General features: G+C 38.3%; 1 protein-coding gene across 1 annotated transcript in view; it reads right to left on the reverse strand.

Moving 5' to 3' along the window:
- The window catches only part of dhx36 (DEAH (Asp-Glu-Ala-His) box polypeptide 36), a 77,607-nt gene that overhangs the window by 46,643 nt on the left and 14,614 nt on the right, over positions 1-16,350 (reverse strand). Inside the window, exons 7-9 of the mRNA XM_079824910.1 lie at positions 8,077-8,151; positions 7,157-7,323; positions 563-644 (exon numbers count right to left, since the gene is read on the reverse strand). Of these exons, the coding sequence (XP_079681036.1) occupies positions 563-644; positions 7,157-7,323; positions 8,077-8,151 (324 nt within the window). The remainder of the gene's footprint in view (positions 1-562; positions 645-7,156; positions 7,324-8,076; positions 8,152-16,350) is intronic.

Raw genomic sequence — 16,350 nt, forward strand, 5'->3', positions numbered from 1 at the left:
AATTGTGTCATAATTTACTCAAAAAGCAGTGGTTAGTAAATGTACAAACTGATGAACTGTATGGAAAAGAGCTGCTTAAATACTGATTTTTCATTTTGGGGTGAATTAATCCTGTAACCCATTCAACCAGGTGCCTGCCAGCTTATCCAAGGTGGTCTAGCTAGCAGCTCTGAATGAATTGACCTCTACTAGGTAAAACTCACAGTTAATGGCAATTAAGGCCAATTTATACTTCTGCGTCGAGTGTACGCCGTAGTGTACGGCGGTACAGGCCAATTTATACTTCTGCGTCGAGTGCACGCAGAGGGTACGGCGTACCCTACGCATAGACGCGTTGGATACGCCGTACCCTACGCCGTAGCCGGACGCGCACCTCTCCAAAAATGTAACAACGCGTCAATTCTACGCGGACCGCAAGCGCTGTGATTGGTCTGCCAGAACCCTTCCCTCAAATCTTTTGTAACATTATACATTTCTTTACTGTCACTTTTGATCACTTTAATGAAAAGTGAAATTATACTGCATTTTGTAAATATTCCACAAAAACTGTAAATGAGCTCACCTAAGCAATTCCACCACATCCTCCAATAAAAACTCTTTCACTGGGTATGTGTATCCAGGAATATGGATCATGGGACAATTATCTATAAGAGAAAGAATATGCAATATTCAGTGATTACCATAGCTATGTGCTTGATCCTTATTGCATAATTGGATTCCCACTGTTCATGATCTAAACTTTTTCCCCCTTAAATGCTAAACCGATTATCCCAGCCATTAGCACTATGCTAGATCTTGGCATACTGTGTTCCTTTGAGGAGAGCAGAGAGCTGTATTAGGCTATTATATATAATAAGACAGATAGTTAAACAGTCCTAAATTCTAATTGGTAATATACACACACACACACACACACACACACTATAGAGCCAAAAGTATTGGGACACCCCTACAAATTATTAAATTCAGGTGTTCCAATCACTTCCATGGCCAAAGGTGTATAAAATCAAGCACCTAGGCATACAGACTGCTTCTACAAACATTTGTGAAAGAATGGGTCGCTCTCAGGAGCTCAGTGAACTCAAGCATGGTACCGTGATAGGTTGCTATCTGTGCAAGCAGTCCATTAGTGACATTTCCTCACTATGAAATATTCTACGTTCAACTGTTAGTGGTATTATAAAGTGGAAGCAATTGGGAATAACAGCAACTCAGCCACGAAGTGGTGGGCCACGTAAAATCACAGAGTGGGGTTAGTGAATGCTGAGGCGTACAGTGTGCAGAAGTCACCAACTTTCTGCAGAGTCAATAGCTACAGACCTCCAAACTTTGTGTGGCCTGTAGATTAGCTCAAGAACAGTGTGTAGAGACTTCATGGTTTCCATGGCAGAGCAGCTGCATCCAAGCCTTACATCAAGAGCAATGCAAAGCGTCGGATACAGTGGTGTAAAGCACACTGTGACGAATCACGATTCTCTGTCTGGCAATTAGATGGACAAGTCTGGGTTTTGTGGTTGCCAGGAGAACGGTACTTGCCTGACTGTATTGTGCCAAGTGTAAAGTTTGGTGGAGGGGGGATTATGGTGTGTGGTTGTTTTTCAGGGGTTGGGCTTGGCCCCTGTAGCAACTGAGGCGAATCAGACACATAATCGCCTGTTACATTAACAAATATGCTGTAAAGGCTCTATGATTAGTAGCAGACCTTCCCCCAAAAGGTTACCAGAGTTACCAGCAGATAAGACACGGTTTACGACCAGAAAGGAATTTGCAGAGAGCTGAGTCTCTCAGAGTGTTGTTGAAAAGGACAAATAAACTATCTTAAACTCATATAGCTTATATATAACCACTTGAGAAATATATAAACATATATCCATCTCATGATTTGTTTTTATAGGGTTTGGTCTATGTGTTAATACAATCTCCGTTGGATTTATGTTTCAGAATTGCATACTATGGTTAATGAAAATCATGTATATGGCGTGTTTGGTGTCTACGAAGTTGAAATGTAAAGATCTGAATGATTGTGTATATGATATGTTGATCCTTGTGCAACATAGTATGACAAGAATCTTTAATAGTTCCCTCATCCGCAGCCAATTTGCAAATTATCTGCTTGAGACCAAGGGTCGTAAAACTTTCCCTCCAAGAGCCTGAATACGACTGGCTCACTGACCCACAGGGCGGGATTTCTCCCAAAAGCTTAAAAGAGAGGGATGGACGGATCCTCTCTCTCTCTCTTATCTTCTTCCTGGCTGAAACGATATCTCATCTCGGCCAACAGGGCAGATAAGGCCCACGCACACAGCCTCACGTGTGTGTGGGACAGGAAACCAGATGCCACCACCCGGCAAGTTGGGCCAGTAGGCCCAACTCACGGAGTGTGCAACTTCCTCAACCTTGATGGAGTCAAAGCAACCATGCAAGTTCACCGTCGTTCCTTCGCTCAACGCGGAAGGAAACGATCGCAACTGCAAAACCATCGGATGGAACCATCAAGACTTTCTCCTGTGGCCGTATATCTGGACGCCTTCCCGGGCAAATGCAAGTAATGTACTAAGAAATGCAAGCCGCTGTGTAGTTAATAAAACTGTAAACTCCTTTTCTGATGCAAAGGAGCTTATCGGGGTGGTTCTCCCAGGTTTAGACTCTTTGCATAACTTCATCCATCTGTACTGACCCGGTTCTTCTTCTAACTTTACCTCTTGCCACGTATGTTTTGTGTATGCATGTTTTATGTTAGTTTTAGTCTTGTCCGCGCTTTAGTTAGTAAAGTTTGTGCACAATATATGTTTGGTCCTGACTCCCTGCCTGCAAACCAATTGTCCCTTAAATGATCGATCTTGTTATGCGCTCTAAGCGCTTATGTAAATACAAAGAATGATTTTTCTGTAGCCATGAAAAATATCCTTTTCTTAGAATTAATTAATAATCAATATTGAACGTTCATAGGATGAACTGATTGATTGATTGTAATGTTAATGCAGCCACATCAAGTTAATCTATTTAACTGATTCAAATATTCATAATTAATCATAATGAATAATCATAATGAGTTATGAATAATTATTAATATTTCCCCTCTGAGCTAATTCGCTACACCCCTTAGATCCAGTGAAAGGAACTCTTAAAGGGTTAGTTCACCCAAAAATGAAAATTCTGTCATTAATTACTCACCCTCATGTCGTTCGACACCGGTAAGACCTCCGTTCATCTTCGAAACACAAATGAAGATATTTTTGTTGAAAGCTGATGGCTGAGAAAGGCTTCAGATAGGCCTCCACTGGCATTCAGTACATTTACACTCCCAAGACCCATAAAAGGCACTAAAAAACGTCGTTACAAAGTCCATCTCACCGCAGTGGCTCAACAATAATTTTACGATGCGACGACAATAGTTTTTGTGTGCAAAAAAATAAAAACGCCTTTATCCAACTTGTCTTCCGTGTAGGCATCCACGACGCATGCGCGAAAATATGACGCAGATCCGGCGTTCGGACACATGACCCAGAAGCGATTTGTTCACAAGCAGAGGAAGACGCGAGTATCTAAGCTGTTGGATTCTACATTGATCGTGCTTTAGGTCTCGGCGTAGTGCTCAAATGGGACTAAAGTGTGCATTCCATGGATTCCCGAACGCCGGCGCTACGTCATATTCTCGCGCATGCGTCGTGGAGGCACACACGGAAGACAAGAAGAGGTTGAATAAAGTCGTTATTTTGATTTTTTTTTGCGCACAAAAACTATTGTCGTCGCTTCGTAAAATTATTGTAGAGCCACTGCGGTGAGATGGACTTTGTAACGACGTTTTTAGTGCCTTTTATGGGTCTTGGGAGTGTAAATGTACTGAATGCCAATGGAGGCCTATCTGAAGCCTTTCTCAGCCATCAGCTTTCAACAAAAATATCTTCATTTGTGTTCCGAAGATGAACGGAGGTCTTACGGGTGTCGAACGACATGAGGGTGAGTAATTAATGACAATTTTCATTTTTGGGTGAACTAACCCTTTAACCCTCTCGAGTCGGCAGTCGCGCCGGTGCGATCGACTCTCTTTTTTTCTTATCAGTGCAAAAAAGACTCAAATAACTTTGTCGTTTTTTTTATCATTCAGGCAGTGTTATACATCATCATAATCTGTTAAGTTTCTATTTTTTTTTGTGTACAGTCACAATACAAACATGATGCGCGATCTGCAGCCTCTCTGTCAAAGACGTTCATTCAGATAGTCTTCAGAAAAGGACCTCTAGCTCAGTGAATACTTGTCTCACAAACATGAAACATATGTCTAAAGAAACGTTGAAATGTCAGGTTTTAAACAATGTAAACCAAATCGAAAACAAATATGCTGTGTTTATGTAATCTGGTTGAAAAGTGATAGATGTCAGACTTTCGCGAGCCACTTCATTATCTGCTAATGCGACCACGGCCACAGAGTATGCGCTCTTTCAGATTCAAATACTTGTGATCCCCGCATCAACGCCCACACATCAACTTATATAAAACACATCTAGTGAAGCGCTGTAACGTTACTTCGGCTACATCGTTTTGAGACGCGTTGAGCTATAATTCACCTCATGAAAAGCTGTTCATTTCTTAAAGCAACGGATTCAGGGCTGATTGTAAGTTAGGCTTTATTCTGTTAAGTTTATTCTGTTAGCATCTGTGAATATTAAATGCACAAAGACCGTTTAAATATGAATCCTGCTGCAACCCAAGATGTCATACACGCAAGACTGTTTAGACAAGATTTATTTGGCCTGTTTTGGACAGATTATAATGTGTGTATTGTAAAAGAGCCTAGTGTCACATCAATAAAGCTTTTATTCACAAATGTCTGCTCAGACGCGATAAATATAGCACCAGTCAAATGTATTTTTCTTCATATTGATGTTTAAATATTATAGCTAGGGATGCACCGATACCAGTACTCGGGTGTCGGTCCGATACTGTTGTCAAGTACTCGTACTCGTAAAACTATATATTAATTATAGTATATTAAAAAATAATATATTAATTTCTAGATATAACATTAACACGACAGTTATTTAAACATAGCCTTTGTAAAAAATATATATTTAAAGCAAAACCTTAAATGTGCCCAAAAAAATGTAAACAACTAGTATTTTCCAAGTTGTCTTGCAGCAGCACTAACGTTTAATCGACTAGTCTCGCACATCCATAGCTCAGTGTCACACATTGTCGATGAAAACAGAAACAGGTTCATAGCTGATAATGCAGAGAAGCTTCTTTTCATCTCCGAAAAGGGCTGTATGGCTATGGTAACATATAATAATTTAATTCAGTTGTTCTGCTACAATGTTGTGTGGTACTGGAATCCACTGAATGTTACAGGTTACATTTATGTGAAATGGGCAGCAGTGCCATGTTTGTTTAGGAAAACACCAAGTTGAATGTTAAAATGTCAGCAACAGCATCAATTTGTGTACTTACTTTGTTACAGTCAGAAAGTGAAAAACATCTGATGAAAATAAAACATTGTTAGAAGAACTGTAATGGTATTAAGTACTCGTATCAGTACTCGGTATCGGCAAGTACCCATATATAAGTACTTTTACTTGTACTTGGTCTGAAAAAAAGTGGTATCGGTGCATCCCTAATTATAGCCTAATGTTATTTTTTTAATTTAATATCAAAGTTTGTTTTATCGAGTTAATATCGAGTTTTGTTTTGTAGAAATAATTTTCTTTTGTTTTGTAGAATGTGAATTGCTTTCTTTAAAGTGAATTTAGTTTTGTATAAACTGTATCTTAATTTTAATTATTTATTATTAAATTTTTTAGCATGAGACTACTTTCAAAAACATTTTTTTTTTTAAAGTAGAAAAAATGCTCTTCTTAGTAATTTGTATCTTATTTCTAGTCTAAATATTTAAACATTCTTAAATCAAGATGCATTTACTAGATAAGTACAATTTTGAACTAAAGAAGAAGAGGATTTTTTTTTTTCAGTGTAGTCAAATCTTTTGATCATTTAGAATATAATAGGCCTTTGTTGACTACATTCTAAATAAATGATTCTGGAGTTTTGTTTTGTAGAAAGTTTTTTTTTGTAGAAAGCAAATTGCTTTCTTTACAGTGAATTTAGTTTTGATTCTTAAATCAAGATGCATTTACTAGATAAGTACCATATATAATATATATCATATATAATATATTTCCTTTGTCCTGCTACTCTCAGTCACATAAGTACCTGAAGCTCATTCCTTATGCAGGTCATTATGCAGGCTATTATGTTCTTTTGTCCTCTCAGGTGAGATTCCAGCATTATTCATTAGCTATCACGCCTCCTCGCATATTGGCTTTGTGAAGAAAAACTGTCTTACAAATTTTAAATCAGTGTATTGTTTTATGTGAATGAGTAGGCTCAATGATTCTCACATCAGTTTGAAGCAAAAACTCTAGGCAAATACACCCATAGATATCTATTATGTGTTTTGAGGCCTTCATTTTAAAACAAATGTTTTTGTTTTCTCAAAAACCATGCATACACATTTTTCTCTCAAAAATACAAGCATGTACATGTTGCTCACATATATGGTTTGCCCAGTTTTTGCTGAATAGTGTAATTACACTTTTGCCATTAATGTGTTTATAAGCAACTGAAAAAAAACAATTGTCAGAGCATGTCAAAACTTCTAAAGGCCCCCAAAACAGCTCAGACTCCTAGGGGTTAATGCTTCAGCATACCAAGACATTCCAACATGACTGCGGTGCACAAAGCAAGGTCCACAAAGACATGGATGAGCGAGTTTGGTGTGGAGGAACTTGACTGGCCTGCACAGAGTCCTGACCTCAACCCGATAGAACACCTTTGGGATGAATTAGAGCAGAGACTGCGAGCCAGGCCTTCACGTCCAACATCAGAGCCTGACCTCACAAATGCGCTTCTAGAAGAATGGTCAAAAATCCCATAAACACACCTAAACCTTGTGGAAAGCCTTCCCAGAAAAGTTGAAGCTGTTATAGCTGCAAAGGGTGGGCCAACTCCATATTAAACCCTACGGATTAAGAATGGGATGTCATTAAAGTTCATGTTCATGTAAAGGCAGGCGTTCCCAGAACTTTTGGCAATATAGTGTATATATAATTATTTTGGATTCATCCATCTGAATTATTTGAAGTTATGTTATTTATCTTACTGAAATACTTGCTGAATTTCTCAGCGTTAAGTGTGGCACTCATGAGGACTACTTTTAGGTCCTCTCGAGCAATTAACAGGTCCCTCACGATGGTGAGAAGAACATCAGACTGAAGACTCCTCTCATGAATTTCATCCAGGATCAGATGACTTACGCTAGAGAGATATCTGGGGGGGGGGAAACACACACACACACACACACATTTTCTTTTCATATTTGTGAATGAATGAGAAGAAATAACTGGAGCAGAAAACAAGAAAGATTCTCTGAACTGAAAAGACAACTAAAATATTACTTGAAGGCCACATATTAAAGACTTCACAGTTATCGCAAGAATCAAAAAGCATATTCATAACCGTTATTCGGTGAAACAGCATTCGAGCCACTACTGTAAGCTTTCTTCATGAACAGGGCAATTGGAGAATCACAGCTGTTAGTAAACACTCTTGTCAATTCCAAACACTGACTGTGTGAAAGTAGCCTGAATGACAGCATTCAGATCCCAAACAGGCTTTTATCAGGGACTTCTGTGAATACGAATGTCAGCAGCAAAACAGAAGAGATGTGAGAGAAAAAAACAGTACATAATGTGTTTTCTATGTGGGTTGCAGAGAAAGCAGTCTGAGTGGATGAGTCAAACTAAGAGGTATGGTGAACGGTACTGTAGGCATCTCCACTCTGCAGCCGCTGAAGCAGAGTTGATGTGAGTGAGTCAGTGAGTGATATTGAATGTATGTGCAATTATATGTTTGACATTGCTTTGAGTATGTATTAGTGCATGTGTACACCGGCTGTGTATTGATTAAACACTCGTGTCTCTTACAGTGTAAAGAAAAGCCAAAGCAGACAGAAAGATGGGGGGGGGGTAATGAAACAGCAGAAGGGAGTGGAGTGGAGGAAAAGAGGTTTAGAACACTTACGGATCCGTGCGGAGCCACTGAAGAATAATGCCCGTCGTACAATACAACACCGAGCCTTGTTTCCGTGGTAACCGACTGGAAAGCAGTGCCAGAGAATGAGAGGGAGGGGAATCAAATAGGAAGAGTCAATGTAAAAATACATTTAATTTCAATTACAATATTAAAATAAATAATTGAAATACTAAAACAAAATCAACACATATTAAAAGCAACATTATACAATAATATGCTAAATATATATATATATATATATATATAATTTGAATATAAAGTACTAATATATAACTGCAATAATGCTGTTTGAGGATCAGTCTGCAAGAACATATCCTATTAAAATAAATATTAAAAAAGAGAATAAATAAATGAATGAAAGAATTAATACATAAATTAATGTAAAAATACATAAATAAACTTCAGAATTACTAAAATACTGAATAAATGAAAATAAAAGGTAACAAAAAAGAGAAACTGATTTTGTGCAGAATATCCTAGCCACTCTTTTCAAAATAATGACAGTAAAATAGGAACATCAAGCTTCACATAACAGTAACTGCACCATAAAAAGATCTTAAAAGTGGTCTATAGAACACATGCAGTATAATACAGAAAATATTCAACACTTTCAACATTCAACACTTTTCCATGGAAGGCAATCGTCTGGAACTTTACTTGATAAAGTTTTAAATATGGATATTTTTCTTACACAAACGCATTGATTCGCTTCAAAAGGCCTTTATTAACACCCCGGTTGAGCACGTTATTCGATGGACAGGTGCATTTTTTATGGACTTCAAAAACAGAGCAACTATTATTGCAATTCTAATGCTTGGATTAGCCTGGACTTTTTTGTAATATAACTCTGATTGTGTTCGTCTGAAAGAAGAATGTCATATACACCTAGGATGAGCTGAGGGTGAGTAAATCATGGGCTAATTTTCATTTTTGGGTAAACTATCCCTTTAAGTAACCATAAAGAGTTGAAAAAGAAAACGCATGTGTATATTGGATCCATGCAGCTCTTAAAGTGATAGTAGGCTAATATTCCTGCTGCTCTCTCTATAATAACATTAATCAAACAAAAGACCAAGAGAAAATGAATTTGCTGTTCTTGACTGAATGACTTTTGTAACTATATTTGTAATGTTTACTTTATTTATAAAGTGCAATGTTATTTTACATTTGATTACAGATTCTGTACCTGAATACCTGAAAATCTTTTTAAAAAATGTTTTATTTAAATCGTATCTTTGTTCAGCTGTATTTATTTGTGCAATTGCTAATTTTTTATTTGTTACTCTTTATTTTGTGCTTACATGTCTTTAATAATGCTTGCAATTTAGATTACATAGGCTTTGTTTTTGCTATGGTATTTTTAAACCGTAGGCAAAAGTTCCTTGTGAAAGTGGTCTTTAGCCTTTTGATTTTTGTTCATGGTATTGAGCTAGAATTATATGTTTTGCAATAAGACTTAGAATAAATGTGAACGATATCTATGTTTTTTGTTGTTGTTGTTTTTTACCTTATTGGAATATCGAATGTAGGAATTGATAAGAATCAGAATCGATAAGCGGAAACAGAATATTTAAAAATCAAATGATACGCAACCCTACACATGGCCTGAACTGAAGAAGACATCTGCATCTGTACTTCTCTTCACCATTTCTTTTCCTGCCCTCAGCCCTTCCACCTTATTCTCTCAGGTGCAGTCCTCCAAACTTCCTCACCACAGCAAGACAAGATTAACAACCCATTTATCTTCTCACCGGCACCCCCATTCACACTTTTTCACATTATCACTCTATCTCTCTCGGCACAGCTGAAGAAACCAATTCCCCACTGACTCACCTCCGAGTACCAAACCTTCTCCCCGCTTTCGTTCTCTCATTTCTTGAAGGATGTCAAGCATGTGACTTGTGTGAAGGGGGTATTAGACACTTGATGATGTGAAGTCTTTGTTCCCTTCACTAACTCCTGTTTTAACACCAGCATGGTCTGACTGCTTCCTTAACAGGTTAGTGTAATAAATGATTGTAAGGGCATGTGGATTTTGAAGTTGATAATCAAAAAAGGAAATTAAAAACAATATTAAAACTTCACATAAAACTTTGTGTACTTGCATATTATCCTGCTGTGGCACCAAGCAAACACGGCTGAGCTTCCATGTTTAGCATATGTGATGTGCTATAAATAAATGTGACTATGTGCATTGAGCAGTGCTTATATGTGAATAAAAGACTAAATTAAATCTGTTCATCTTATGAAGTGATCATGTCTCTATATAAAACCGCGAAATGCAAAAAACAGTACGCCAAAAAGAGTAGCATGCCTGAATACAAAGCATTTGAAAAACAGTAGGTGAAAAGTAGAGGAATTAGGCACGTTTTGGTGGAACTGACTTTCAATGAAGGGACAGAAAACTAATTTCAATCTAAATTCATTCTAATTTCATAAAAAAAATTAAAAAAAATCATAATTTGTGTTTCAAAGATAAACAAAATTTTAAATTGACAAGGGATTATGTTAGATCCCTCATCGCATTAATCATCACGGACGTATCGCCTGCGATAATTAATGCGATATGGCTCAGCTTGTCAGTGAACTACGGCTCTGTGTAGTAAATGCCGCTCTATCTGAAAGCAGGTGATGGCGATTTACTACTAATCAAGGAACCGGCTTTACTGACGAGATGCGCCTAACAATGTCATGCGATATATCGCCCAGCCCTAGTTTGAGATATTTGTCAGCAAGCTCTAATCAGTCCAATATCTTCTCCCTCCTAAGAGAGGCAATTACCAGCTCTCGGAACATTACATAACATGTTCCAGTGACCTCACTGCCTAATCCACTTTTTTGTTGTTGTTGTTGTTGTTGTTTTGTTGCCTGAATGAAAACTCACACACCCAGAAACAACAACAACAACAACACTAGACTAACATAATCCCTCCTTTCCAAGAGCCTACTCTGCTCTGATTGGTCAGACGGCCCAGTCTGTTGTGATTGGTCTACCATGCCCAGCGCGCATTTCAGAAGCAAGCGTTCATTACCATAACTGAACTCCAGCTGTTAGGAGGCTTCCTGTTCCTAAAGCTCAGGGATAGTACACACTGTAAAGACAGTAATGATGACGTTAATTTTACATAAATCCCAGCGCGAGTCCGAATCGATGATGAAACAATGGAAGAACAAATTGAAACCTTGAGCAGGATGTTTCTCAGTGATGCTACTCAGTTTGAGGTACATTACGAGTTGTTTCAACTGTAATTCCCATAGACAGTAAAATAAATGGACACAGCGACCCCATAGACTTCAACGGACAAAAGTGAAGTCAATTAGAAGCACTCACTTCCTGATGGCTGAGCATACTGCGCAGCCTCAGACTGAGCTTGACGACGTAGATGTGACATGAGCAACCTGTATGCCAGTTGCAAAGTCAAATCTGAAATCTGAATCTTGCAGAGACGAAGAGCATGAGCAGGAGCAACTTTTGGTAAGTATTCTGATTCATTATTTTCTCATAGGACTTTATGCCTCCATGTCCCCCCGATTGCCTCATAGACAGTAAAAGATTGCCTGCGAGCTTCTCCTCCTGTCTATACGGTAATTTCCCTACTGTGCAACAGAGAGTCGCGTGGTTTTAACGCAATCGTTAGCCTATTTTTACAAAAACGGCTTCTACGGGACGATAGTGTAAGATACAAGGTAATGGAGCCTTTTATACATTGTCGTGTTTCTTTAGAAATAAACAACGGACAAATGGAGTCTTTAAACGCCTGAATGGGAGTTAATGGAATGCTAACAGCAGGTGATGGCTTGGTTAGCAATGGCTGCCCCTATGGAAGGTACGCTTTCCAGGTCCTGGATACCCCCCGGGTGCTGTTTACCCCCTTGGTAATTCCTCACCATCAGCATTAGCAAGTGTGCTTCCATCAACAAACCTGCGTGTGTGTGTCTAATGCATTGTGGTGCACATGAGGGAAATGTATCAATAACAGTGCATACGTTATCCCAGCTGATGTAAACATTCAAGTTGGCAAAACAAATCTTGCTCCATCCTTTATCTTTACTCAAAGTAGTAAGAATGACAGACAATCTGCATTAACAGAAGCAGTTTTAGGTAATACTGCAGCCCACAGCTGATTTACAGTAGTATTTCAGTAAGACAGTAATAACGTGAGTTAGCCAGTTAGCCAGATACTTACACAATATGAAAACACAATAAACATTGTAGAGCACAGCGTCTTCTCGACATGATGCTATCCAGTATCAGCTGCAGTGTTCTAGGTTTTCCTGGTCTCTGCACGGCGTGCACTCGCAATAAGTGGACGGGCAATGTGCTAATGTTTCGTCATGACGTCACAACGAAACGGCTTGCGATTCCATAATAGGGGCTCTTTAACAGTTCGAGCAACACATTTCAGCACAGAGCGTTTTGCAGCCATGTTGTTGGACCCAACAGAAAACCAGCAGCCAGAGAGTAAGTGCTATGACTCAAAGTAGAATACGAAATGCGGTCCGCCGGAAGCTAGATATTTTACTTCATAACGTGTTAAAAATGTTTTTTTTTCATACAAATTTCTTATTTCTTTTTTTCTTACAAAAACCCATTGATTCACTTCAGAAGGTCTTTATTAACCACCCGGAGCTGTATGGATCACTTTTATAATGGATGGATGTACATTTTTGAGAACAATGTCATATACACCTAGAATGGCTTGAGGGTGAGTAAATTATGGGATAATTTTCATATTTGGGTGAACTATCCCTTTAATATCGTTAAACAAACCTGAACCACACCAAGGACAATAACTATAAAGATATAGTTCTAAAAATCGTTCTCAATATTAAAGAATGAGTTCACACCACAGATGTAACGATAACTGCACAGAGTAACGATATCTTTGGAATCACTTTCAGAACGATTTTATCCGACTGATGAACAAAAACATTGACAGCCAATCAGAATCCATCCTGCTTTAACAAGCTCAAGCATTTAAAGGTGACAGACAAGCACATGCTTAGAATAAACAGAATGATATCGTCCACTGGTGTGGACACTAATATAGTTACCTTTATAGTCAGCGTTCTTGGTGTGATCAGGCCATAAGGCAAACCTAGATAAGAATTTCTGAGTGTGTACAAAGCATAAATTAGTTAGGGTTTCTGGCCAGTTGAGAGAGACTTTCAAACTTTCTGACAGGCAAAATTAAAATTAAACTAAAAGAACCCACCCATCTGCCAGAACTCGCCTATAAAGTAATAGTGTCAGCCTCAGATGTCACGCCCACGGACCGTTGGCTGAACGTCTGATGCATATGGCACACTTAGCTGAAAACACTTCAGGAGTTACAAAGTCATCATCTGATTGGTTAAATTCTACAGGATGTCAGCGAGACGTGCATGTTGCGTTCTTTAACGGTCCGTCTGGAAACAAATGGTGTAAAGCCAAACTCCCTTGTGGAAGAAGAACGCCATCGTGTTTACCACTGTGACAACGAGCTTACCAGGACCAACTAAACGCTGGATTTTCAGAAGTATGTGAAGTTCGCGGCTCCATTGTTGCAGTAAACTGCACAGCGTTCTTGTATAAATAATTTGTAGATGCACGCCAGTCTGTAATTGCAGGGACATCGACTTTACATTTTCACGCCCATAAACATGACGCGGATCAAAACGAACTGTGATTGGTTCCGTTATATCAGTCAAACGTACTCTTGGGTGGTCCTTGACCAATGAAAGATATAATAGAATCAAGACCTTCTGCCGTCAGTCTGAAGGTCTGGCTTTGCGAGACTAATAAAAGAATAACCTCTGTAGAACTTGTAAGGGGATTACAGTATGGCTGGGCGATATGGCCAAAAATGGATAACATCTTTTCATGTCAGTCGATATCGATTTCACGATAAATGTCAAATATTTATTTCTTTCAAATTTAAAGGCAGATTTTTGCTCCTATGTGAAAGGTGTAGAAACCAGACTGCTAATTGCGGTTTTAAGCTACTTTTTATTGTCAGAATATGACAAACACTTCACGTTTTCGAATTCCTTACCCTTTTCCAGTCATTTTTCCTTAACAAAATAAGTGTCTTAATAGAAAAAATGTATGTCTTCGTTTCTGCATGTTCTAATAGGTGATATTGTTTCTAGTGGTATCATACATTTAGATCATGATAACCACAGTTAAAAACACATATATAGCTCTTCACTGCCTTGGTAAAATATATCTATATGGTTTCTATGGTATTTGTATGAAAAACAGTAGGCCTAGCCTAAAAACATTTAGTATAAATGCACAAATGCTATAGCTCAATCAAAAAAAAATTACTGTATTATTACTGTAATAATATTACTCCTTTTAATACATGTCTATATTAATAATATAATTCAATTCTATATGTATAGAATATCCCACATTTCTGCCACAGTACCATGGTGCAGTTAGTGTTATCCATGGTAGTAGTAGTAACCATGGTAAATTATGGAGATTTGTAGATCGAAAAGCCTTCTGACTGTACTATTTCTCGTTTGTCAGTGCTGCGTAATCTGGCTTTAAACTAGTTTAAATCACGAGACATTGTGTTTTCAGGGCTAGCAAAATCGTCCGCCAGACGTCCCAGGGCTAATGCGTTTTCCAGTCGGGCCACCAAAATGTATAACCGCACTGCCTGATGGGCTATCTTAAATAGTGAAATACAATTCCTCTCTTGATGTGCATTGTTCACTCTCCAGACTTGTTATTTGAAGGAACAATACGATCGCAGAAGTTTTGATCTTCTGATTTGATTTTGATCGGATTCACATCGCACGCAGAGGCAGCGCAGAAGCTGTGCGTATGGAGAGCCGGAGACGCGCGCGCCCGTTGTGCTTTTCACATTGGCAGCGTTTTTCGCGCGCAACTGAACTGCTGCGCTTGTGTACTATACAGACGAGTGTCATCCATTCTGTCACCTTTTCTGCTGTTATCCTCCTACCCCCGTCTGTCTCGTTCTTTGATTTATGATGGGCAGCATATATCTGCTGAGAATGCGACCGTGTTCCCCTCTGTCCCAAACACATATGCATATGACATGCTGTATATAGGTAGTTTACATGATACAAGTAACCTTAAAGTTAAGATATGCCTCTATTTTGAATCATTTAAATGTTGTAATCTGTTTACATGGGCGCCGGGAAAAAAAAGTGCTGCTAACGCGTGCGTGGTGTGTGTATGCGTGTGTTTGTGTCCGTGATGCGTGGTTCTATATCCACAGAGTACTAAAAAATAAATGACATTCAAATGAATTGTGATGAGAGATAAATCATTAAACAAGACAACTCTCATTTCATGGTAAAATGCAACGAACGTGCATTACTTTTTTACTTCCATTTTCAACTCTTTTTTGAATAACTCAATTGGAAAACCAATCAAGGAAAATACGCCTAGAACACCACCTAGTGGTCATTATATAAAACACGAATGAGTTATTCAAAAACTATTAAATATTATATTTGATAAACTATTCAATTAAATATTAATTGGTTAACACTTTACAATAAGGTTCATTAGTTAACATGAACTTATAATGAACTGCACTTATAAAGCATTTATTTATCTTTGTTAATATCAATTTCAACATTTACTAATGCATTATTAAAATCTTGTTAACATTAATTAAAGGTGTCATGAACTGGCTTTTTTTTTTCTTTATTTATACTGTTGTCTGAGGTCAACTTATGACGTTTGCATGGTTTTTACATTAAAAAACTTCACGGTCGGTTTTGATGGGCGTGCCGCACTGAAGACTTGGAAGTAAGCGCCCACGGCTAGGATTGGATAAGATTTGCATATTTAATTAGCTTCTGCGCCCCCTGTCAGTGACAGCGTGTGGCAAACGGCAACTGGAATGAATCACCCAGCCCACAGCCAGGGCTCGCATCTTTATCAAACACAAACAATGATTCATCTCTCATCCACCCGCGATTGATTGGAATGTTATTTCTGTATCATTTCGCCCGATCATCAGTGAATATAACCCAATGTTTCCCCTAGAATTTTTTCCAGCAGCGGTGTTGTTACCAAGCCACGCGTCGGGGGGTCCGGGGGCATGCACCGCCGGAATAAATAAAAAAAATTAAAAAAAACCTTAAACCATGATTTCTGGCAAGTTTTGTGGATAGAAATAGACATTTTGAACATTAAAATCCAAATTAAGCTTTTTATTAGTTTAAAAGGTGACTAGCTTATAGCCTATTTTACTTCAATAACCTGCAGGGACGTGCAAAAAGTTCCTAAGGGGC

This window comes from Gobio gobio (genome assembly GCF_949357685.1).
Source record: "Gobio gobio genome assembly, chromosome: 9".
NCBI lineage: Eukaryota > Metazoa > Chordata > Actinopteri > Cypriniformes > Gobionidae > Gobio > Gobio gobio.